Source organism: Meriones unguiculatus, chromosome 7, assembly GCF_030254825.1.
Source record: "Meriones unguiculatus strain TT.TT164.6M chromosome 7, Bangor_MerUng_6.1, whole genome shotgun sequence".
Classification (NCBI taxonomy): Eukaryota; Metazoa; Chordata; class Mammalia; order Rodentia; family Muridae; genus Meriones; species Meriones unguiculatus.
The window spans coordinates 25493799-25517694 of NC_083355.1; the positions used below are offsets into that span (position 1 = coordinate 25493799).

General features: G+C 56.2%; 1 protein-coding gene and 1 long non-coding RNA gene across 2 annotated transcripts; one reads left to right on the forward strand and one right to left on the reverse strand.

Annotated features, from left to right (window-relative positions):
* Nucleotides 1-1457: 1457 nt before the first annotated feature.
* On the reverse strand, nucleotides 1458-14329 carry LOC132655159 (uncharacterized). Its single transcript, XR_009592820.1, has 3 exons — nucleotides 13995-14329; nucleotides 4569-8415; nucleotides 1458-3115 (listed from the first exon to the last, which is right to left on the reverse strand). It is a non-coding gene; the product is annotated as an uncharacterized LOC132655159 (long non-coding RNA).
* Nucleotides 14330-15854: 1525 nt separating this feature from the next.
* Nucleotides 15855-20396, forward strand: Nxph3 (neurexophilin 3). The gene is made up of 2 exons (XM_021641637.2): nucleotides 15855-16426; nucleotides 18700-20396. Exons 1-2 carry the CDS (start codon nucleotides 16373-16375, stop codon nucleotides 19402-19404), a joined length of 759 nt encoding a protein of 252 aa, XP_021497312.1. The 5' UTR covers nucleotides 15855-16372; the 3' UTR covers nucleotides 19405-20396.
* The last annotated feature ends 3500 nt before the right edge of the window (nucleotides 20397-23896 follow it).

A 23896-nucleotide genomic window follows, 5' to 3' on the forward strand; every position in this document is an offset into this window, starting at 1 on the left:
AGAGAGAGAACGCCAAGATTCTGCCAGGCCTAACCCAGCAGAACTAATGAGGTGTACACCAGGGAAGGGACTCAGACAAGACACTGTAGCGAGGTGCCTGCAGGTCCTAAATGGTCCAGCACAGGACCTCTCCCAGACCCTCCACCCCCACTGGGGGCATCAGAAGTTGTGGGGACTAGGGTTGCTGCGGGGGGGGGGGGGGGAGAGCGCCTGGGAAATATTTGAAGTGTCTGCAAATCACACAGCAAGGGCTGTCCAGAGGTAGGCTAGCCTTGGGCTCACCTGCCTAAGACAGAGTAGTCTTGAGGAGCCACCAGGCAGGGGCCACTCTAGCCCACTGTGGGGGAGGGGTCTGCAGGTTTCACTCCACAGGAGAGGAGGGCGGCACAAGCGGAGCTGGGGGCTAGAAGGCCGTGGGAAGACACGGGCTTAGGCAGTGGTGTCTCTAGGACAGGAGCGACTGTGGCTGACCCATCTCTTGGTGAGGAAGGGGGAGGCTTCTACATTTTAGAAAACAGCCCACGAGGTTTTTCAGCCGCAAGAATTGCACCATGAGCAGAGACTGCAGCGTAGCTGGGAAACTCCAGGAGAGGAGGCCGGGGCATGAAAGCAGTGACTTTTGAACAGGCTCCTGAAACAGCCTCGTCTTAAGAAGCAGACCCTGGAGTGCTGCTGGACACCCCAGCTTGACCTGAGCGGCAGAGGAAAAGATCCGGCCCGGCGGGAGGGAGTGGACGGTTGGGGAGCAAGTCCAGCGCCCGGCCCTGAGCAGAGAGCGATGCCGCGGCGTCACAGCGCCCTCTGCTGGCCAGAGGCGGAGTCTCCTCCAGGAGAGCTTGGGTAACTGAGGATACCCCTCCATCAGCACCCCTGCCCATCCTCACTTCCCACGAGTCTCAGGAGTCGGCGGACACGCACGCTGGAAGACCTTTGGACTATTGCTCCAGCCTCCACTTTATTGCTGGGAAAGTGAGCTATGACTAACGCCGAAAGGCTCTGAGGACCCGGAACGTATGCGGAAGTGGACCACGGGCTGTCCACCTTTCAGGGGTGGTGTCCTGGCATGGCCGGCCCTCGCCACCTTCACAAGCCACACTCCCCACCAAGTGACCCGACAGATAACCCACGGGAAGCCGACGGCACCCCGCGGCTTCGACGGCTCCCCAGCCTCAACCTCTCCTCCCAGCCGCCCTGGCGCACAGCCCCCAAACAGCTCCCTGTCTCTCTCACCCCTCCACTCTCCAACCCCTCCGGTGCTCTTCACTCCTCCAATCCCCCCGCAGCCATAGGAGACACCTGTGCTCCTGCCTTTTTGTTTAGTTCCCCAGGAAATGAAAACTTTAATCTCTTTTTTTTTTATTAACTTTATTGGATTTTCTTTTTAATTATAAGTCAAACGTACTACATGTTCTCTGGAATCACTTAAACAAACCCCCGAGAATCTGAAGACAGGATTGCTAGCTTTCTTCTCCTCTTTCCAGATCCCAGCGGGGCACAGGGTGTCTCTGGGGGGGTGGGGGTAGGTGTGGGGGGCGGTTTCACCGGATGGCCTGACGTTTTGGTCAAAGCAGTGGCTACGCAGGCAGCCAGCCACCTAGTGGAGGCACCCACTGCCTTCCGGGTCCAAAGACATGTGGGGGAGGGGGAGATTGCCAACACCTCACATTCTAGGAGGGATCTGGGCAAATGGGTGGGAGAGGAAGGGGCTGGGACAGGGGCCAGTGCATTAAGGGGGTTCTTTGAGGAAGCACCGAGGAGGGCTCACTGAGGACTTCCCTAGGTAGGGCATCGGTTCCTCAACCCCCACAGGGGTCACCTATCAGCCATTCACATTAAGATTCACAACCGCAGCAAAATCACAGCTATGACGTAGCAATAAAATAATTTTATGGTTGGGGAGGTTGGGAACCCTTAACCTAGGATTCCTGCTGGATGGAGACTAGCTGGAGGGCGGGGCAGTATGGCTGCCAGGCCCCCGATGAGATGGGTGGCTAGTGGATCCCTGCCAGCCTGACAGGACCCAAAACCACCTGGGAGGTGGGGGTCTGGGCATGCCTGGGGAGGGAGGTGATCATCTTGATTTAGTCAGATGAGGTGAGAAGGCCTGTCCACGGTGGGTGGGATTCTGGAACAGAGGAGAAGGGAACCCAGCCGAGGATTCATGCCTCTTCCTGACTGGCTGCTGTGGCAGGTACTTCGAGCTGCTGCAGCCTTGACTTCCACCAAAATGGGCTGCGGCTTGAACTTGTAACTCCCTGGCAAGCTGTCTTTGTCTGGGTGTTTGTTTGTTTTGGTTTCATTAAGATTTATTTACTTTACGTATATGTGTGTTATGGCTGCCTGTGTGAGCACAGCGTGCCTGATGCCTGAGGAGGTCAGGAGAGGGAAACGGAGTCCCTGAAACTGGAGGAACAGAGCAGGTAATGCTCATAGTGGCTGAGCCATCTCTCCAGATATGGGGGGCGGGGAGAGCGGTGAGGTTGATTCGTGGATACGGTATGACTATCTCAGGCCTAGTGGTACAGACCTGTGTTCCCAGCCTCTTAGGAGGCTGAGGCAGAAGACTACAAGTTCGAGGTAGGCCTGGGCTAGAGTGAGTTCAAGGCCAGCCTGAGCGACTTAGTGAGACCTCCATGTAGAAGCAGAAAGCAGAAAGATCAGAGATACAGTAACGGTGGCATGACTGCTTGCTAGATCAGGAGGGGGGACGGGGGGCAGGAAGGGAGGGAGGGGTGATATCAGAGAAATTCTAACAGTGCCACCCCCTAGCCTGAGCAACACCCCTCAAACCATTAGGTCATCAGGACCAAGGATGATCTGAAAAAACGGGCCTAGGCCACCGAGAGGAGTGCCAGGAAATGAGTGTCACATGTCATGATGGGTCAGGGAACAGAAAAAGAGCGCTATGCACAAGCTAAGAAAATGTGAATAAACTGTGGGTTTTAATCACAAAACACAGACCCTGGCTCATTGCTTGTGGCAAGTGAGCCGTGCTGGTGTAAAAATGGCTCCCGGGGGGACAAGATACACCTGGGAACCAGCTGTGCTTCTTTAGCAGAGTTTTGGGTATGGTTTTTGTTATTGTTTTGGTTTTTCTTTTTCAGTAAGTGTGGAGCTGTTAAAAAAAAAAAAGTCCATTAGTTTTTAAAATTAATTGTTGGTCTTCCAAGAAAGGGACTTAGGATGTAGCCAAGGCTGTCCTGGAACTTGCAAGGCCCTGGCTGCCCACTCTTTTCAGAGATGCCCACCTGCCTGTTGTTTTCAGTTGCAGCTCTGACTCCTGAGAGGAATTCTGTATCCACCTGCACCTCTGCCTGATTTTTGTTTCTGCCTCTTATTGGCATATGGTGTATGTTTATAGAAATGATAGCAATGGTTTGTTACATATATTTCAACCTATTGTTTTTATTTTTAATCCATGAAACCTTATGTCAAATAAGTTTTCATGAATTCTCTCTCCCTCCTTCTCTCCTTCTCTTCCTCCCTCCCTCCCTTCCTCTTCCTGTCTGTCTCAGCTTCTCAATTACCTGTCCTGCTTAAGAAGACCAGCTCAGCTGGGCTCAGTGGCTGTAATCCCAGCACTTGGGGAGGCAGAGACAGGCAGATCTCTGTGAGTCCAGGACAGCCAAGGCTACACAGAGAAACCCTGTCTCAAAAAAAAAAAAAAAAGATTCTTCCAGAGGACACAGGTCCAATTCCCAGGACCTACATAGTGGCATCACGACCTAGTTCCAGGGGATATGACACCCTCTCTGGCCCCCACAAACATCAGGCATACACATGGTGCACAAACTCACATGCAGATAAAACACGCATACACATAACAAACAAACAAGAGCTTCTGGAACCATGCATGGTGGGGCTCACCTGAAAGCCTTCAGCTAAGGAGATGGAAGCAGGAGGATCATGAACTCAAGGCCATTCTTAAGTACACAGTGAATTCCGGGCCAACCTGGGCTACCTAAGAGCCTGTCCCCAGAAGCAAAACTAAAAGGAAGGTCTGGGGAGATGGTTTAGCAGTTGGTAAAGTGTTTGCCTCAGAAGCATGAGGCACTTGCAATCCCAGAGCTGGAAAGGCACAGATGGGAGGGCCTGTGGGACTCACTGGCTAACCAGTCTGACGTAGTCAGCAGGCCCTAGGTCCCCGTGAGAGACCTGGTCTCAAACAAAACAAAACAAAAAAACAACCAAACAACAACAAAATAAACAAGGCTCCTCGGAGGGAAGGGTGCGGGGACACTGGAGAGCTGGCTCAGAGGTTAAGAGCTCTGTCTGCTCTTCAGGAAGGCCTGAGTTCAAGCCCTGGCAGGGACATCTGGTGCCCTCTTCTGGCGAGCAGGTATATATGCAGATTAAAAACAAACAACAAAACAAAATCAAGGCTCCTGAGAAAGACACCTCTGGCCTCTGCGAGCGTGCGCCCCCCCCCCCCCCATGTTCTTAAAAGAGTTATCTCATTCCCCTAAGGTAAAGAATTAGTGTTTAAAAAAAAAAAAGAATTAGTGTTTGAGGGGCTGGAGAGATGGCTCAGTGGTTAGGAGTGCTGGCTTCTCTTCCAAAGGACTCACGTTTGGATCTCAGCACCCACACGGCAGCATAACTCCAGTGGGGATCTGGCTCCCCACTTCTGACCTCTCCTACATACACGCAGGGGAAACACACATACAAGATAAAAATAAGTGTTTAAAAAATTACTCCTAGATTTTCTTCTAATGTTTTTACTCTCTTCTGAAACATTTAGGTTTTTTTTTTTTTTTTTTTTTTGTATTTTTGTTCTTTGTTTTTTTTTTTTGTTTTGTTTTTTGTTTTTTTACTTAGATCTTTAAGTCCCCTGGGATCTGTTTTGTAGGTGTCGTCAGATGGTAGAAGGAGACATTTGGCTTCGTTTCCTACCAGATGGATCACAATATGGCAGCCTTATTTACTAGACAAACTGATTTCCCCTAAACCAACAGGCGTTTCCTGATGATGGCTGATTACCCAGGGGAACCACCTTCCTCAGTTTCCCAAGCTGTCCTTTCTCTGGAAAGACTGTGTCCACCTCCCCCCACACACACACACAGAAATCAGGAACCCACCTTTCTGGCTGTGGCCTCCCACAGAACTCACTACTCGTGGAGTGCCTTTGGGGTCTCAGGAGCTGGGCCGTAGACCCCCGGCCCTCTAGTAGGAGAACCCAGGGTAGCCATGCTTGAGAACAAGGGACTCGGGTCCAACGGTGGAAGGCTGACCTTTCGGTTTCAGAAAAGCTTTGGTTTGGGGGCTGGTGAGATGGCTCCATGGGTAAAGATACTCACTGCCAAGTCTGACAGCTTTAGCTCAATCCCTGAGGCAAGTTGTCCCCTGACCTTGGCACCGCTGTCCTACACGAACAAACGAATAGATGGCTAAATAAATGGAGTTTCCAAATATACTGCTGAAGAGTCAACGAAGAAGCCAGAGCGTTTCTTTTTCTTGTCGTTTACTTTGTTTTTACGTGGTACATATGTACCATGACATGTCTGTGGAGGCCAGAGGACAACTTAGGGTAAATTCTCTCCTTCCACCATGAAGGCTCTGGGAGTAGAACTCAGGTTTGTCAGACTTGGTGGCAAAGGCCTCTACACATCAAGCCATCTTACTGGCCCGAGTATTTGTTGTCATTTTTCTTCCTGATGACTGCTGTGTTGTTGTTTTTTGGGGGTGAGGTGGATCCCGACGTGGTTTCACTTAGCATCTCTCTGACGCTGAGCGTGTTTTCAAGCGTGTATTGGCCATCTGTATCTCGCCACTTGAGAACTGTCTGCTCGTTTCATGAGCTCATTTGCTGAGCTGGGATGTTCACTTTCTTTGAGGTTTTTGTATATCCTAGGTTCTAATCCTCATCTAGCTAGCTAGCAAGGATCTCCTTCCATGCTGCAGGCTGTCCCTTCCGACCACTTATTTTGCCGTGTGGACGTCTTTCATTTGTCAATCATTAACGACGTTTCCGTCACACCGGAAGCCCTGTTCAGAAAGCCCTCGCCCATGCCAAGCTGCCGAAGCGTTTTCCCTATTGCTTCCTCCCACAGTTTCGGGCTTTCCGGTTTTGCATTAAGGTCTTTGATCTGTTTGGAGCTGATTTTCACACAGGCTGAGGTGCAGGCAGCTAGCCTCAGTCGACATTTGGATCCCCGGTTTTGCTACCACCGTTCGTCGAAGCGGCTGCCACTTCCCCCACTGTACATTTTCAGTGCCTTTGTTAAGAATCCGGGTGGCTCTGGCTGTGTGGGTTTACGTCAGGGCCCTCTGTTCTATTCCATTGATCTGTGCCTCTGTGCCCATGCCAGTACGGCACTGTTTTGGTTTTTTTTTCTTATTTTGGCTCTGGAGTACAACTTGAAGTTGGGTGAGTAAGCCCGGCACTGTGGAAATCAGTAGGGATGCCCTCCCAAATCAAAAATGAAAAGTAGAGCTACCCTCTAGCCCACACCTTTGCATTTACCCCGAAAGACTCCAAGTCAGCAGGGCACAGGGACGTTTGCAAACATCAGTGATGACTGCAGTCATACTCACAAAGCTAAAATCACAGGACCAGCCCGAGTGGCCATCCGAGGAGGAGCGGACGAAGAAAATGGGGTTTCCGTACACATTGGAATTTTTCTCAGCCACTAAAAGGAATGAGGTTCTGTTGTTTTCATGGAAAAAGAACGGATACAACTGGAGATAGTCATAATAAAGGAGTTGTCAGTCTCAGATAAAGGCCACGTTTTCTATCATTTCCAGCCTAGACTTTGCAGGTCCAAAAAAATCATGATACGCATCGTTGACATGAAAGTAGGAGTGTGGTTGTCTACACGAACAAAGTTGGGGGGTGCAGTGATGAGAGAGAAGAGCGTATTGGAGGAAAGTGAGGAAATACTCAGCGTACGTTACATAATTACCTAATTACATGCCTGCATGAAAATAGATTTATGTAACCCTATGATGAACAGAAAAAGACTTGGCAAGAGCCAGGTTCTCATCCAGGTTTTGCCTCCGAGGCTGAGCAGGTGTGAGCCCACCAGCCAAGCAGGGGAAAGGAAGGGGTCAGGTAGAGGGCACAGCATGGTAAAGTCAGGGAGGGGCTGCAAATGGCTCGGAGGCCAGGCAGAGGCATCGAGGAGAGGGAGGGAAGCCTGGGGTCCCGTCTGGGTGCGCAGGGCTTGGGAGCATCTGGAAGCAAGCCACTGTGGTGGAGCCATGGTGTGTCCGTGAGAGCAAATCCGGAGAGCCAGAAGACCCACCCTGGGGTCTCAGGCTGAATAATAAAAAAGGCGAAAGGGATGCTGAGCGCAGGCTCCCCTCTCCCTGCTCTCTGACTGCGACAGCAGTGTGTCCAGAGGCCTCCCACGCCTGCTGGCACAGCTCACGCCTGTTCTTCTCGTTGCCACAGCTTCCCTACAGGGATGACCCAGCTCTCAAACCGGAGCCAAAATAAGCCCTGAAGTTGCTTTTTTGCTAGGGAATTTGACAAAACAACATGGAAAGTAGTTAATGCAGCAGCTCAGAAGCTCCTGTCTTCTGAGAAGCCCGGGGTATTTGGACATGCCCACGTCCTGCTGCCTCTCTCCCTCTGTCTCTCTGTCTCTCTTGTCTCATCCTTCCACACCTCAGCCCTCCCATTGTATAAAATGTGGCAGTAGTGAACCGGCCTCTTTGGGATAGATAGATAGATAGATAGATAGATAGATAGATAGATAGACAGACGAGAGAATGCAGACAGTGTTTGCCAATCTGACTTGCCAAGCTCCAGGCAGTAGAAAGACTACAGGGTCATACCCCACTGATTGCATTTCCAAACTCCGACTCCCTTTTGCTTGGTGTAGAAAAGGCTGGTGGGAGGAGAGACTAGTACCCCCTCCCCCACCACCTCCACCCCGTGACATCAGTGGCGTCCCCACAGCCTGCCCTGCAGCATATCGGAGTGGGAGAGGGGGAGGGAAGGGAGCAGAGACAAAGTTCTCAGGAGCAGGAATACGGGGCCCTTCACGATGCGGGACCCAGGAGGTCCCTGATTACCAAGTGGACGTGTGTGACTTTTGCACCACAGTCCTGGGAACCCCACAGACAGGCTGGCTTAGCGGGGGTGAGCAGACTCTGGCCTCCCCCCAGCTGCAGGGCCAGGGCAAGCGGGTGCTGAGTCTTCATGAAGTGGATGTTGGTAACCCGCTCACACAGTGGCTGAAAAGCCAGGTCCAGGCAGCGGCGTCCTTCTGTCCTTCCTGCTGCCTCTCCCTTGGCCCTCTGCTCATCCCTTAGGCCTCATGTCTGCAGCCTGGACTGGAGTCTTTTTCAGCCTGTGGTCATTCCGAAGCTCATCCACCTTTGTCCTATGTACTATCATTGACATCTTTAAGAGTTGTGCGCTGGTTAGTTTTGTTTTTGTTTGTCCACTTGACACGGACTTGGGGTCATCTGAGAAGAGGGGAGAAATTGAGAAAACACTTCCCTCAGTCTGGCCTGCAAGCACGTCTGGGAGGGGGAGACATTTTCTTGATAATAGTTGATCTAAAAAGGCCGCCCCCCACCCACCCATTCACTGTGGGCGGAGCCACTCCTGCGCAGGTGGTTCTGGGAAGCGCAAGAGAGGCACCTGAATGGGAATCTGGGGAGCAAGCCAGCCTAAACAGCATTCCTCCATGGCTCTGCCTGCCTTCCTGCCCTGCCCTCTCTCGGGGACGGGCTGCGATGCGGAAGGGTTAAATGAAACAGACCTCCCCAGGTTGCTTTTGATTGTGGTGTGTATCAAAGCAAAAGAAAGCAAACTAGGACAGCTGAAACTGCCACAAAAGGGAACGACGATGACCCCAAATAATTTATAGGGGCACAAGCTGGAAACCCTTCCCTTTGAGGCCCTAGTATATCTGACCACGGCCGCCGTGCCCCTTCCTGGGACACCTAAGTCCCCTGCCAGATCTTTGAAGGGATCCACATAGTAGACCTCAGTCAAGGCTACGCTGGGAAGCCCTTGTGACCCCGGGGTCCCACGGGAAGTTTCTGCTCTTCCCTTGGCCACCGTTCAAGAGCGCCCAGCGGGACCGCACCAGAAGGGCCTTTCTGCTGGCTGTCACAAGCGCGCCAGGATGCAGGCGCAGTTATTCTCCCTTCGGTCGCCAGGCGTCGCTACAGGCCTGCAAATGGAAGGCGCAGCCAGGCGTGTCTGCACTCCTGGGGAGCGGCCCCCCGGAAGGGTTGAAGCTCCTGGACAGGCCTGGCGGGTGACAAGAATCGATTTGTGGAAGGAGCTGACACTTGGAGTTTTGGCAAAAAAAAAAAAAAAAGAATGTTCAACGGGGGTCCGAGCAGTCTCCAGCGCCGGAATTCCGGCCAGTGTAATTGCTGCCCACAAGGCCAATCCGACGGCCCCGGGGGACTGGAGAGCTTGAGGATTCTGGGCGCCCCGCGTTCCCTTCGTGCAAAGGAAATAGTGGGTCGCCAGCAGGTGACCCACTTCACAGTGACGAGCCTGAGGCAGTTGTGCGCCCCAAGATGTAAGACCTGCATCGGTCCATCCACCATCTCCCCTGTGGCCAACCACCAACAGCGCTGCCTCGGTATGAGCCCAGCAGTGACTTTTGGAAAACAAAACAAAACAAAACAAAAAAACCTGTAGCTTGGATGACAAACCAGAATATTACAACCGCCAGCCCTCAGCGAGCGCTTACTGTCAGCCAGACCATAGTTAGCACCGTGAAGAGCACGGAGGTGAAATAACCTCCCCAAGACGGTGAACAAGTCCAGGCCAGAGACCAGGCCGTCCGTCTCCGGAGCTCAAACGCGCCTCAACCCCATTCAAACCGTTTTTGGGGAGAGGGAGGGCACAGGAGTTCACCGTAACCTAACCTGACTTCGAGTTCGAGATACATACGGGGATGATCTTGAACTTTGGATCCTGAGTGATGCCCCTTCGTTTTTTAATCCGGGAGGGGAAGCAGGCAGGCCCCAGCCGCCGCGGGAGGCCAGGGGGCCTTGCCTTTCCCGGACTGCCCACCAGGTGGCGAGCAGAGGCCACTTGGGGCCTCGCACCACGCCCGCGCTCCGTCTCACCATCGCCCCCTGTGATACTCTCCTTAACCACCATGACTCGGGTCCGGCCCACAGGTGGCTGAGAGATTTGCCTCTGGCTTCTTGCCAGATGCGTTTCCTCCCTTGCGCTCTTCACCTCCCAAGACGCTGGAAGGTATCGGGAAAGAGCCCCAGCACTCCTTTTGTTCAGTTTACAAAGCACCTTCACCGGCTACACCCACACACAAAGACCAGGAGAGGCTGACACTCTCCCACATCCACAAGACGCTGAGATCCAGCGAGAGGACAGACCAACCAAGATGGCGAGGGCTGGGCCTCAGAGCCAGGCGCTTAACAAGTGCAAATAGACTATGCTTCTCCAGGAAAAGGAAAGCGAAGGCTTGTGAAGCTCTTGGAGTAATACACACACACACACGCACACACACACACACACACACACACACACCACACACCACCAGGGCCTAAGGCTTGCGCAGTTGGGGACTTCAGCAGTCTCTTTCAGAGCATTCCAAGTCAAACCACCACTGAGGTCCTCTCTCCTCTCTCTCTTCATTACTTCCTACAAAACAGGCTCTGTGGCCCCACTGTGCACCTACCCTGAGGCTCTGCCCTGTGCCAGCAATTTCCGCTGGGGCTCAGATGAGCGTCTAGGCTCACACCTCTCCTGGTTTGCTCTCTACAGCCTGCCCTCCACTGTCATCTCTCTTCACAGTGCCTGAGTCCTAAGTGCCCCACAGGCACTTCCCACACTGGTGTTCCCTAGGCCGGAGGGCTGGGGGGATCAATCTGAGCCCCTCCGTCCTCCCTCCTGCACACCTGTCAGAGCCTCCTGTCCCCACTTTCTCTCCCTCACAGCCCGATGTCTCTGACCTAACTGAGGCTGCCATCACTGCCTGGCTCCTGGATTTGCTCTCTCTCAGCTCTACCCCTCACAAGGACCCGGGTGCTCTTCTGGGTGCTGTCTCCAGGGTGGAAAGCAAACAGGAGGACTCATGACTCACAGCAACCCCAAAGCCCTGCACCCTCACACCCCTGCCGTCACCAGCCCCTGTCTCCTCCCTCCCCTTCCCCTGGCCCTTCTCCCCGTCTTCCCCACTCTTGACTCTTCCAGCTCCTTCCTTACAGGAGCTTCGTGGGCTTGGGAGGTTAATACGCCATCCCTTTGCCTAGAAGACCCATCCCAACCCTCTGGCAGCCCCAGGCCCTCTCACCCTTTGGGCCCCAGGTAAACCAGGACCCTTGTCCTTTCCTGCCTCTTGGAACTTGTGCTATGTGCCAGCATCTCAGAGCCCTTATGACTCCCTCCCAGCTCATATTCTCCATGCAAATGAAGATGTCATTCGCCCATCCAGAGCCGTCCTGCACACCAGCCAGGACCGGACATAAAAGTAGACACTTGATAACTATTCATGGAACAAATGGCTCTTTCATCCGGGCCCCCTCAGAACCCCACTCCTGGGCTCTCTTTCATCTGTGGCTTTTCCTCGATCTGCTTCATCTGCCTAGAAGGTGCGTTCCTTCTCCCTGCTGCTCCACACATCATTTCCCACTCATCTCTCTGGGATCCATGCTCGGCACCCCTATTTAAGTCTGGTTCCCCCACCCCCGGGGCCTCCCTAATGTCCAATACGCAACTCTCTAGCTCAACTCTTTACAATTGCAAATTGCCAGCTAACCCTAGAGAGGCGATTAACAACGCTTCTTCTCTCCCTCAGACCACTCCAGACAGCGAGTTTAAGGGCAGTCACTGTCTGTCTGCCTTTCAAACAGTCAGGAACTCCTACCTCCCACTCATTGGCTGCCAGCAAATCAGGGGCCCACTGTGCTGTTTGGCCGGGCTGCACCAGGGAGGTAGGGAGGAAAGAACCCACACAGGAGAGGAGGTGATCAGCAAATGCTGGGCCGGGGGCATTTGAGTGTAGAGGGGTCTGGGGCTGGGAGCTTCCAGGTCTCAGACATTAAGCCTCTCTGTCTTCATTGAGACTCTCCTGCGTGCAAGCGATGCTATGGACAGGACTTGGGGCATACAGAGATAAGGCCCCGGGTGACAGGATATGCCTTGTGCGTCACCGCCATTACCACTGCTGTGGTGCTTGGTGTCTTCGGCCTGTCTTCGCGCTCTTTGCTGGAGGGCTTTCAGTTCACCCAGGGTCCCTTTTCTCCCTCCCTTGCTAGCATTCCTTTGTTCTTTTGTGCTGTGGATGATTCCCTCCCTTCCACCATTCCCCACCTCAGAGCGTTTCCTTTCAGACGGGGCTTTGCTAAGCAAGTCAGGCTGGCCTCAAACTCAAAAAAGCTCTGCCTGCCTCATCCTTCCAAGAGCCGGGGTCAAAGGCATGCACCATCACACCCAATCTTCCTTCCTACCTGAAGGAACCTTCCTTCCTACCGGCTCAGGTGTCCCAGGCTGGCTTCATAATCACTCTGCAGGGGCTGAAGAGATAGCTCAGTGGTTAAGAGCACTGACTGAGTCAGGCAGGGTGACGTCTGCCTTTAATTCCAGCACCGGAAGAGGTCAAGGCATCAGGATCCCTGAGAGTTTGAGGCTAGCCTCACCTACACAGGGAATTCCGGCCATGGCTACATTGTGAGACATTGTCTCAAAAACAAAACAAAACAAAACAAAACCAGGAAAAAGAGGAGCACCCACTGCTCTTCCAGAGGACCCACCTTTGAGTCCCAGTAACCACACAGCAGCTTACAGCTGTCTGTCTGTAACTCCAGTTCCAGAACCTCCAATGCCCTCTTCTGGCCTCTGCAGGCACCAGTCAAACAAGTGATGCACAGACATTTACGCAGGTTAAATATGAACAAAAAGTAAAAATAAATAAATAAATGAATAAATGAAAATCTTTGAAATCGCCGTGTGTCTATGTGGCTGAGAGTAGCCCGGACCGTCTGATAGTCCTGCCTCCACCTTCCCAGGGCTGGAGTCACAGGTGTGCCCACCACGCCTTGTTTATGGGGTGGGACCCAGGGCTCTGTGGACGCTGGGCAAGCACTTTATCACAGTTCCATCCAGACTCCGACAGAGCTAGAGGTTGGGGCAAGGGCCTGAGAAACCATACAGCCCCGGATTCCCGTTACCCTAAGGAGGAAGCCTGGGGCCTGCACGGTGGCGGCTGTCACTCTGCCCTTCTGCCTGACACCCTCAAGTGAGACAGTTCCTGCTCCTTCGGCTTCCCGAACGGGCCCCATGGCCCACTTTGCTCCTGAGTGGCCTACTCTGCTCGTGGGCACCTGGGATTTGTCTTCCTCTGCCTGCTTTTTAAATGTCAGGCTGCTCAGGGCTCTTCCTCCGGTGCCTGCGACTCCTCCAGCACCCTCCGCACCCCAGCACAGACTTTCTGGTGTCCTTGGATGCCCAACAGCAACACAGAGATACGTCACAACCAAAGCTGAACTCTGCCCCCCACCCCACTCCCAAGGCAGACCAGGGCACCCCCTTGGCCATCCTGCAGCCTGAGCACCACACAAAGCAGGACCTTGCCTGGCATCTGCATGTCTCTCCTTGGGTCCTGCACATGAGCGACAGCCAAAGCCTGGCTGGTTTTTGTCTTCCGGTTTTGCCAGCTACTGATGTCTTTGGTGGGGGCAACCCTGAACTTCTAATTGCTTCCCTTCCCCCCTCCTCCTTTTAGTGAATTCTCCAAAGCCGTGCAAAAGGCAAGCTGGACCGTCAGCAGTCCCTTCAATCCCTTTCAAGGTTCCCCCATAAACATGGGTCCAGACCCCTTCACTGACACAGAAGCCCCCAGTGGCTGACCCCTGCCTCCCTTCCTCCCCTGGAGGAGGCACCCCCAGAACAGCAAGCTGCTGCCATTCCTAGCCTCCTGCTCCCTGGGCCAGAAGTGGCCCTTGCCAGACCTACTCCTCCTGACCTCCTGGATGCCCTGACCTTCCTGCCCCTCCCCCACCTTTCCCGGTGCACCCTCGAGGCCTTCTGGGGGCTGTGTCATTGCACTCACCGCAGTGAGTTATAATGATCGATTTTCACACACAGGGCGAGGAGCTCCTTGAGGGGAGGGATGATGTCCCATTCATCTCCGTAGCTCAGGCTCTGGCCTGGAGCCTGGTGCCGAGGACAGGCTCCACCAGTGGCTGATGGATGAAGGCAGAGAAGAAACTTGAAGGAAGTGGGAGCCAGGAGTGTCCGAGAGGGGAGAGAGGGCAAGGCTGGCAGGAAGTGCAGCAAATGCGTGGGAAGTGCCAAAGTGAGCCTGCCCACTTCCTGCACTCCCACGGTGCCCCACCAAGCCAACCGTGGTGCCCACACTGGGTCTGCGCTCTCTCCTTCCCCAGATGACAGGTCTGAAAACTGACATGGAAGTAACCTACCGAAGGTGACACAGCGAGGGAGTGGGGGGAGGGGGGAGAGGCCGCAGTGGGATCTCAGACTGTCTGGCCTGAAAACAGTACTTCTTCTCCTGGACCGCAGCACTCTCCAGGGGGCATGACTTGGAATGGGCAAGGAGTAGGCTCAGCAACGCCTCTGCCTCTGCCTAGCTGAGAGCGGGAACTAGCTGCCCACGCTCAGACCAACAGCTTTTTCCTCCCAGCTGGACCAGCGGCTCCAAGGCCACACAAAAATTTACCTGTTTCTCCCTCCTCTCCTGGCTTTGGGAGCCTTTGAGTACACACACACACACACACACACACACACACACACACACACACACGAAAGGCCCAGGGCGTCCAGGAAATGGGGTGGGGGGCTGCTCATCCAGGCTACCTCCTTCTGCGGTTTCTCTCTTTGGCCCAGGCTGATATTAAGATTCATCTGCATTCCTTGCACAGCTTCTGGCAGATGGTGGGGGAGGAGGCTGGGTGTGAGCTGGGGGGCTGCAGGCAGGGACCACACCTGATCTCAGAGGGTCACAGAGGAGAGAGCGGAGAGCCTCCCACAGGCCCAGCCTAGGCTGGGGTCACCCCAGGCGCCTCCAAGAGGTCCAAGGATCCCACCTTTTTGGTTTTCTGAAGACGAAGGGAGTTCTGGAGCTAGGAAGGAGGTCTAGCCATTGAGAGTGGGAGTGAGGAAGGGTGGATCTCATGTTTAGGTTTTAATCTTTTTTTTTTTTTCCCCTGTTGATCTGAAGAGACCAGAGCAACCTGGGGCCCTCACTGGGGGGCCTTTTCAGCCTGGTGAGCACCTGCGTCGTGGAGAATGGGTAGGGAAGAATGGAAGGGCATGCTCTGAGGGGCCTTGTCCATCCCATCCACTCTCCTACTTCTCAGGAGGCAAACCCTTACCCCAACCCCAAAACCCAGCCTGGTCCCTGGTGGTCTTTTCAGCCCAACGCCTCAACCAAATGCTTCGTAATGATTGTTCTGAGGTCCTGAGATCATCTAAGAAGAAAAGGAGCGGACGTGTTAAGAAAAGGGGTGCTAGCTAGACAGTTAGAAGAACTTCCCTCCGCACCCTCGTCAAATCTTGTAAGAAGCGGCAGCTGGGATCCACTGTAGCTATCCTTGGGCCCTTAAAAAAAATGGGTCTGGAGAGAATTGTCTCTCCAAATTCCAGAACTCCTGGGGAGGTTGGTGGGGGGGTAAGTGGGGCGACAGATTCCTGGTGCCGCGACAGAAAAGAAGGCGCCCTGCCAGAAGGGCGGAAAAGCTGCTGTCCCCATCCGCAGTGTTCCAGCCGATCCCCGCCTCTCCGGGAGCTCCTCCGCCCTCCTCCTGTCCCCCGCGCTGGAAAGTCGGCGTCCCAGGTCCCCAAGCTGCGGCCCGGCAGGGGAGGAGTTAACCGCGGAGGTACCGACTGGGCTCACCGTACCTGCCGCCGCCGCCGCCGCCGCCAGTGGGAGGGACGAGGAAGCGGGAGCCGCCTGGGCGCCAGGAGCGCTCCAGTCTGGCGGGGCGCAGCGCGGGGAGCGGGCGGCCGCGGCTCGGCGCGGCCCGGGGCGTCCGCCAGGGGGCGCGCCGCGACGGGGCGGGAGGGGCCGTCTGGTCTGGGGAATTAGCACCGGGGACGGGCGCGCGCGCAGGTCCCCGGCACATCTGGGCGAGAGCCGAGCCTCTGGAAGCGAGCGGGGCGCCGAGCGCCTGTCTGGAGCGACCGAGCCACCGCGCAGCCGGAGCCCCCTTCAAGACGCTCGGGGCGCACATCTGGGACCGCGAGAGGGGACCGCGCGGCGCGCAGCTGGACGCGGGGAGGGGGCGGCGGCGGCTGCACAGCTGGACCGAAGGGGGCGGGGTCGGTCCCGAGGAAGGGCTGAGGGGGTGGGCCGCGAGCCACCCGGGACCGGAGCATGGGACAGCGCGCCTGAAGGAGCAGTCCGGGGAGGAGGGGGCCCTGGGACCCCGAAAGGAAAGAGAGAGACACGGGTGAGAGCAGACGAGAAAGATGCAACTGACCCGCTGCTGCTTCGTGTTCCTAGTGCAGGGCAGCCTCTATCTGGTGAGTGGTCCGCGGGGAGCGGCTCGGGGCGGGGGGCCCGAGGATGGGGAGAGCGCGGGAAGCTGCAGAGCCCTGAAACTTTCTCCCTCCCCCCCCTCCCGGCATCCCAGGGATGCGGGCGAACGCTAGAGGATAGGGGAGAGGGCGGGTCCGAGGCCAGAGGCCGGACGGGAAGGGTTAATAGGGGCGGGGAGGAGGGTGCCCGGCTGGCCCACCCACTCCGCGGCTTGATGGCGGGAGGCGCGAGTGACACCAGGGAAAAGGCCCCCCGAGCTGGGTCGCCAAGGATTACCCGACCTCTTGTAGCATCCCAGGACGCGCGCGGAACGGGGGTGGGGCAGGTCAGGAGACGCGGGCTTCTTCTCTCCTGACCTCTGGGGCCCAGAGAACCCCCTAACTGTGGGCCCTGGCGCGCCAAGCCCGGGCGGACTGGGGGCGGCCCCCGCGTCCCTGCCTCCCGCCGTCCCTCCCGCTCCCTCCCTCCTCGCCTGTTGTTTTCCTCGCCTCTCCCGGCTGCGCGCAGCCCGAGCCCCACAGGACCTGGGCAGGCGGCTCCCGCCCCAGGCGCTTACAGCAGCTGAGCTGAGCGCCCAGAGCCCGCTCCCTCGCGGTCCAGGATGCACTAGAACCCCACCCCGGACCCTAGCCCCGAGCTTAACTCCCCCCCCAGACCCATGCCCGCCGCCCCACATCTGCCCCGACCCCAATCCTGTCCTGGAGAAGCCTCAGTGCCACCGGAACTGCCCCTTACTCAAAACAATCCTCCTACCCGCAGCCCACTGTTGGGCTGGAGGAGGGAAGGGAGGATGCCTTCCTTGCTTGGCCCTTACCTGGGGCCCTATTCGCTATTGACTGTCTCAACCGTTCAGTTAAACCCTAGAGCCAAGTACGCACAGGTGGGCAGCCAGGAGCCTCCCTTCCTGCCTATCCTGACCCTGGGGTCACCGGGGACCTGGAAGGCAGGGCTGGCCTTAACTGGAACTGGCTTGGTCACTGCACGTAGTCATGGGCTCAGCCAAGGCCAGAGCAAGAGGCATAGAAACTAAACCCTTTTGGAGCCTCCCATTCCATCTCCTCAGGGATCCCTCTGCCCCACCCATGCCATCACCAGTCCAGATGTTGTGGTTAAGCCCGTGTCCCCTCACCGTCGACACAGACACTCTGGTGAGGAGTTGGTTTCAGAAACTGAGCAAACACACCTCCGAGCCACTGAGCCTTAGGGAGCCAGGGAGCCTCCCTGTCGCCCTGCTGAGCCCTGCTGGCTCTCTCCACTCTCCTCCTGATGTCTCCCCAAGGTGTGGCCTGTCACCATAGCTGAGCCCGCAGAGGCAAGACAAGCTCTGCCCAGAATCTGACAGGACATTCCGGGTGGACACAGGGCTTCAGTAAAAGTCTTTTTCAAAGGTACGAGGCGAGACTGTGCCTCGTGACGGGAGGGAGGGCTGTCACTTGTGGCCCGTGTGTCCTGTGGTGATGTCCTCACCTGCGAAATGGGACTCCGGAGATCTGGTCCCTCCCCATGCCAGTGCGTTCTCGGTGTAAAGGCTTTTGGTTCCACAAGCTTTGGCCATCTGGGTGTGGCATTCATGCCTGGTCTCCTAGCCTTAGCAAAACCTGAGCCGATCTGATACCTGACCAGGCCTCTCATTGGATTCTGGGTTCTTAGTTTATGGGCTGTCGGCTGTCTTTGCCTCTAAGGGCAAAGACATGCCTAGGCTAGGAATGGTGTCTCAGCCGGAAGACGGAAACATCTTGAAAGGCGTGAGATCGTGTGTGCGCTCCCAGGACAAGAACAGGCCTCCCCAAACACCTTGCAGCCCCTTATCTCCAGGCGAAGGACTCTTGGAGGACAGAAGTGATGCTTCTTGGACGTTTCTGGGGTAGAAATTCTACCTCTCCTTCTGCGTGGGGGCTTCTGCAAGATCAGACCCTGAGCCCCTTCCATCTGACTAGGGCCTATTGGGGAGTAGTGCTGTGTGTCTCGGGTACCTCGTCCCCTGGCCACCCTTCCAGATTTTAAATAGCAGCCAGAGGCTAGTAAAGACAGGACAAGGAGGTTCCTGAAGTATCAGAGCATGAGCGTGGATGGCGAGAGAGCCAGGGCGCACACCTGACCCCAGCACAAGGGAACGAGCGGGTGCCCTCCGCTGCCCAGCCTTAGTTAGACAGGGACAGAGACCATGCGGGTGGTGATGGGGTGGTCTGCCAGATCTCAAATCCTCCAGGTCCTCTGCGGACAAAGCTCTAATTCTCTCTCTGCATCCCTCCCGTAGGTCATCTGTGGCCAAGAGGATGGCCCCCCTGGCTCAGAGGACCCTGAGCATGATGACCACGAGGGCCAGCCTCGGCCTAGAGTGCCTCGGAAGCGAGGTCACATCTCACCTAAGTCCCGCCCCTTGGCCAACTCCACCCTCCTAGGGCTGCTGGCCCCACCTGGGGAGGCTTGGGGTGTCCTCGGGCAGCCCCCCAACCGCCCCAAGCAAAGCCCCCTACCCTCGACCAAGGTGAAAAAAATATTTGGATGGGGAGATTTCTACTCCAACATCAAGACAGTGGCCCTGAACCTGCTGGTCACAGGGAAGATCGTGGACCACGGCAACGGGACCTTCAGCGTCCACTTCCGCCACAACGCCACGGGCCAGGGTAACATCTCCATCAGCCTTGTGCCCCCGAGCAAAGCCGTGGAGTTCCACCAGGAGCAGCAGATCTTCATCGAAGCCAAGGCCTCCAAGATCTTCAACTGCCGGATGGAGTGGGAGAAGGTAGAGCGGGGCCTCAGGACCTCGCTCTGTACCCACGACCCTGCCAAGATCTGCTCCCGAGAGCACGCGCAGAGCTCGGCCACCTGGAGCTGCTCCCAGCCCTTCAAGGTCGTGTGCGTCTACATCGCCTTCTACAGCACGGATTACCGGCTGGTGCAGAAGGTGTGCCCAGATTACAACTACCATAGCGATACCCCCTACTACCCATCTGGGTGACCCGGAGAGGCCGCGGAGGTCTGCGCAGGAGGCTGGCTGTCTGGACGATGCTGGGCAGGGAGAGGGATGGGTCTCAGGAAGGGAGGGGGTGGAGAGCACGAGAGGCCAGGTGGGCCAGGGTCAGGCCTCCGGTGGTGTCGGGGAAGGGTCCCCGGGGCTGACCCCCACCTGAGGTTAGAACGTGTTTGTTATGGAGGAGAAAACAGGCCCTGGGCAGCCTTACGGGGCTTTCCCTCCGATCCAAAGCGGATGCTGGGTCCTGAGGCCCCTGGGCAGGCAGGCCGGGCGGCCCCAGATCAAGCCACGGAGAAGACCTTTACCCTTGAGTTCCTCTTTGCCATTCAAAAAGAGACCAGCAATCCACAAAGGGGAGTCCAACTGTGTAGGCCCGGATAGACGACTTAGGACAGATAGCTCAGTGGCTTCCCTCACGGGGGCTGGCGGTGGACAGCCCCGGGCCCCTTTCCTGCACTGAGGCTGAAGTGGCGACCTCATCTCCACCCTCAGGTCTTTGCTGTCATGACTACCTGTCGCTAGCAAGCCAGGGCCACCCCTCTCCAAAAGTCCCCTCCGCCTCCAGCACTTCCGCACTTGTGTCACCCTGTTGCTGATGGCGCACTGTCCTGTCCTTCAGCGGAAACAGGACCCTTAGGTCCTCTTAGCATGAAGGACAAAGAGCAGAAGCCTGGCCTGTGTGCTGCTCGCCCTTCCCTTCCTCAGCCCCTACCCCCTGCTGAGAGTGTTCCCTCAAACAGCCAGCTCTCCGCGTCTGTCTGTCCGTCCGTGAGACTGGGGCATTCTGGAATAGGGACCAGGGCCCCCAGTGCCGGGCCACGAGGCTATGAGTAGAGGGGGGCGCGCGCGGGAGGCTGGACTGTGTGGCCACGCTGGAACTGTGCCCTAGTGTTGTCTGTGGGGTGGGGGGAGGGGTGGGAAGTCTCGTGAAATGCCCTGTCACTTCCGTGTGCAGAGTCTTGTCCTAGGAGCAGGGAATAAAGCTTTCCCGGGGCACTGTGTTCTGAGTTATCCGGGGGAGAGGGACCACGCGCCCCCCCTCCCCCCCCCCCCCGTCTGGGTAGCATTTTCCAAATGGAGACCAAACCCGTAGACCACCTGGAGCTGGGGCTCGCTGGGGTTTCTGGGCTGCCCTCTCTGACACTCTTTGCTGGCCAACAGATCTTAGTGCCAGAGGCCCAGACATGGCACCTGAAGGGGCAGCTCGGGGGGGGTATGAGCCAGCAAGGAAGGTACAGGCCACATCTTTCTCCACAGGTCCTCACTGAATTGCCATCTCTGGCCCTGCAGGGGGCAGTGGTAGATGCCAGTGGTGCTCTGGCTCTGCCATTATTTTTCTGCTCTCTCATGTCCTTCTCTCTGGCAGCACTCGCGCCCATCAGAGTCCTCTCAGAGGGCTGATGTGCCTACAGCCTTCAGGGTCCTCCCTGACTCAGCAGGAGTGGGTAGAGCCTGAGGAGGAGCTGGCTCTGGGTAGAGAGACGGCTGACACACCTTGAACACTGCCTGATGACCTCTAAGCAAACTTGGCTCCAGCGTCAGAGGATGGAGCCATCCCTCTCTGCTCTCTCCAGCTGTGACTCCCATCTGCCTCTTAGGGGAGAAGGGACAGAGTGAGGTGGTGTGGGGACAAACAGAGCAGGAGAGTAGCCACTTCCTCATACAGCTGGGGGTGGCATCAGAATGCATGGAGGCCCAGTCCAGGCTCCCTGACTTGGGGGGGGGAATCAGTGAAGGAGAGGCTGGAGCCTGCACCGTGTTGCTCCCTCCGGAGGTCATTCTAGGCCTGCTCTCTCTGAAGGTCAGCACTCAGGTCCCCGAGGTCCCTCTTGGAAACAAGGTATCCGTAATGAGGAGAGTCCTAATGCGAGGGCCTGTGGCCTGACCTCTTCCAGTCTTTGCTCTCCGCCCAGTAGCTCTGAGCCCGGATGGTCCACGCTGCGGCATACAGACACCTGGATGTAACCCCTCTGTGTGTGACATGACCTAGAAAGCAAGATGCGAGGGGGGCGGCCGCAGGGCACACTCTCTTTCCAGCTATGCCCTGAGCGGACTCAAGACATACATGCCCCTACACAGCTCTCTCTCACCTCACCCTCCGAACCGTGCCAGTGACTAGAGGTTGGACTCGCCTCCTCCCCAAACCTCCCACCCCTCCCCCAAGAAAAACCTTGGCTGCTGGGATCGGGAGGGCTCTCCCACCTGTGCCTCTCAGCGGACACTGTCCCGGGGCACCTGTAGGGTCTGGCAGAGGAGGAAGATACTGTGAGGCGCCCCCCCCTTCCCCACCCCGTGTGAACACTGAACCCTTGCAGAGCATGGGGGCACACTGACCTGCCCCTCCTACTCCTCTTCTCCCGTGGAGAGCCAGCTGCTGCCGACAGCTGGAGGGCCCGGCCTTTCTGGCACAACCGTGCTGCCTGCGCAGGGGGTGGGCTCATTTTAATAACTTCATTTCACCCTCATGCACACTCTGCCTCCTTTTCTCTGCCTCCTCCCCCCCCCACCCCCAGCAACCGGGCTGTTCTCAATTCGGATTTGGCTAACAAATGTCTACCCAAATCCCAATTCCTTGGAGGAGCCCTCCAGCCTCTCAGGCTTTTTAGATAGTTCTCGGAGCCCCCTTGATCCTCACAAGGGTAGCGAATCCACTTCCCTGGGGGAGAGGGTACCCAGTTCTGTCCTTCAGCTATGGCATCCCCTGTAGAGACAGACCTTAGGCTCCACCAGGGTCCCAAGGCACCCTGATCTCTCACTCCGGCCTTTGGAAACACCCTCAGGAGACTAGTTCTTGAAGGGTCCCTCCAAGAGAAGGGCGTGGTCCTACCCCCCACCAACCCTATGACCTCCCTGAGGCACCTTGAGGGCTGGCTTACAACCACCTTATGCTGTCTGGGGACCCTGGTCTGTCCCAGCCTCCACCCACTAGGTAGGGATCTTGTCTCTCTAATAGTGTAGCCCCTGGAGCAAGCCTACCAGGGCTCTCTGAGGACATGGCTCGTGTTTCTCCCATCAGAGTCTTGGGGGGCTGGGGGGGTCACACCTCTCTCCTGAACTCTCTTGGAGGAGGAGGAGCAGGGTAGCGCTTCAAACTAAGGTGAAGGCTGTCCCTCTCTCTCATCAGATTAGCATCCTCCTGAGGACCAGAAAAGAACCACTCTTTTCTGAACGCCAGGGGCACCTGGAGTTGCTTTGCTCTTCAGCCTTGCACACACGTGGCCACGGCGGTCCCATTCGTACTGCAGTAACTTCCTGTAACCTGTGAGCAAGTAGGGGGGCCAACTGCCAGCAGAGCCCCGTTAGTCCTCCCGGTGAAGCTTAAGGCAAAACTGAATGGGCTTTCTGTCCCTCCTCCCTCTCCTTCATTCTTCTTCCCTAGATGAGCAAGCGGGAACTGAGTCACCCCCTTCCCCATTCTTGGCAGGAATGCCGATGACCTTGCAATGTGGCAGGCTCCCGTGGAGAGGTCCATTGCTCAGAGATGCATGAGGTGGGTGGGTGGAGAGGGAAGCTGGAGGAAGGGGTTTGTGGGGGTGGAGGCGGCTGAAGGTCATCGGGGACTTGGATCGTGGAGTGGGCATTTGCAGTAGGTTGTGGAAAACTCAATGAAGCAGTGACTCCGAGTTGGGAAGTGATCCAATGTCATGGCTGAGAGTGGGAGAGAGAAACGTTGCTTCCGTGAATTTTTGAGGTGCTAACTGGAGAACCGGGGAGCTGGGGTGACAGGTGACAGGAGACACCATCAGCCTCCCCAGGCAGAGGCAAGGTGGGGTGGGGGCGGAACCTGCCAGTTATTCGAAGTCCTGGAGTGATAGTATCTCCAAGGCACAAATGCCACAAGAGACGTGGATCTTGCCCATCAGAGGCTGGGTTCTGGGTCCATCTGGGAACTTGTTTCCTGTTGACCTGTCGAGCTTTGAAAGGCTGGTCCAGCAGGGGGAGTGAAGGTTGCTGAGCTCAAGGCTTCTCGGTACATCAGCTCAGAGCCACCTGGCTAGGTGTCCCAAGGAACATTCTAGTTCTTCCTGAACCACAGAGGCTTCCAAGGAAGAGGGTGTGCAGGAAGCTCAAGATGGTCCCTGCTGTGGAGTGGATTGTCTGATCTTGGACAAAGGACCATCTCCAAGCGCCTCTTTACTTGAGGGTTTTTGTTGTTGTTAATTGTTTTGTTTTGAGACAGGGTTTCTCTGTGTAGCTTTGTCTGTCCTGAAACTCTCTCTGTAGACCAGGCTGGCCTGGAACACACAGAGATCCACCTGCCTCTTCCTCCAGAGATTAAAGGGTGGCACCACCACCCTCTGGCTTGAATATTTTGAAACAAAGTCTTAGTATGTAACTTGGCCGCCCAGGAATTCAATGGGTAGACCAGACTAGCCTCAAACTTCGAGATGCACCTGCTTCTGCCTCCTGAGAGCTGAGAACAAAGGCGTGTGCCACTCACTCAATGAGCCTCCTTCTTTGAAGAGGTGAAAGAAAG

Bases quoted from the DNA above. Each gene is read 5' to 3' on its own strand.
- Nxph3 (XM_021641637.2), top strand. From the start codon at position 16,373: ATGCAACTGACCCGCTGCTGCTTCGTGTTCCTAGTGCAGGGCAGCCTC. The intron at 16,427-18,699 runs GTGAGTGGTCCG...TCCCTCCCGTAG, and splicing joins TGCAGGGCAGCCTCTATCTG to GTCATCTGTGGCCAAGAGGA.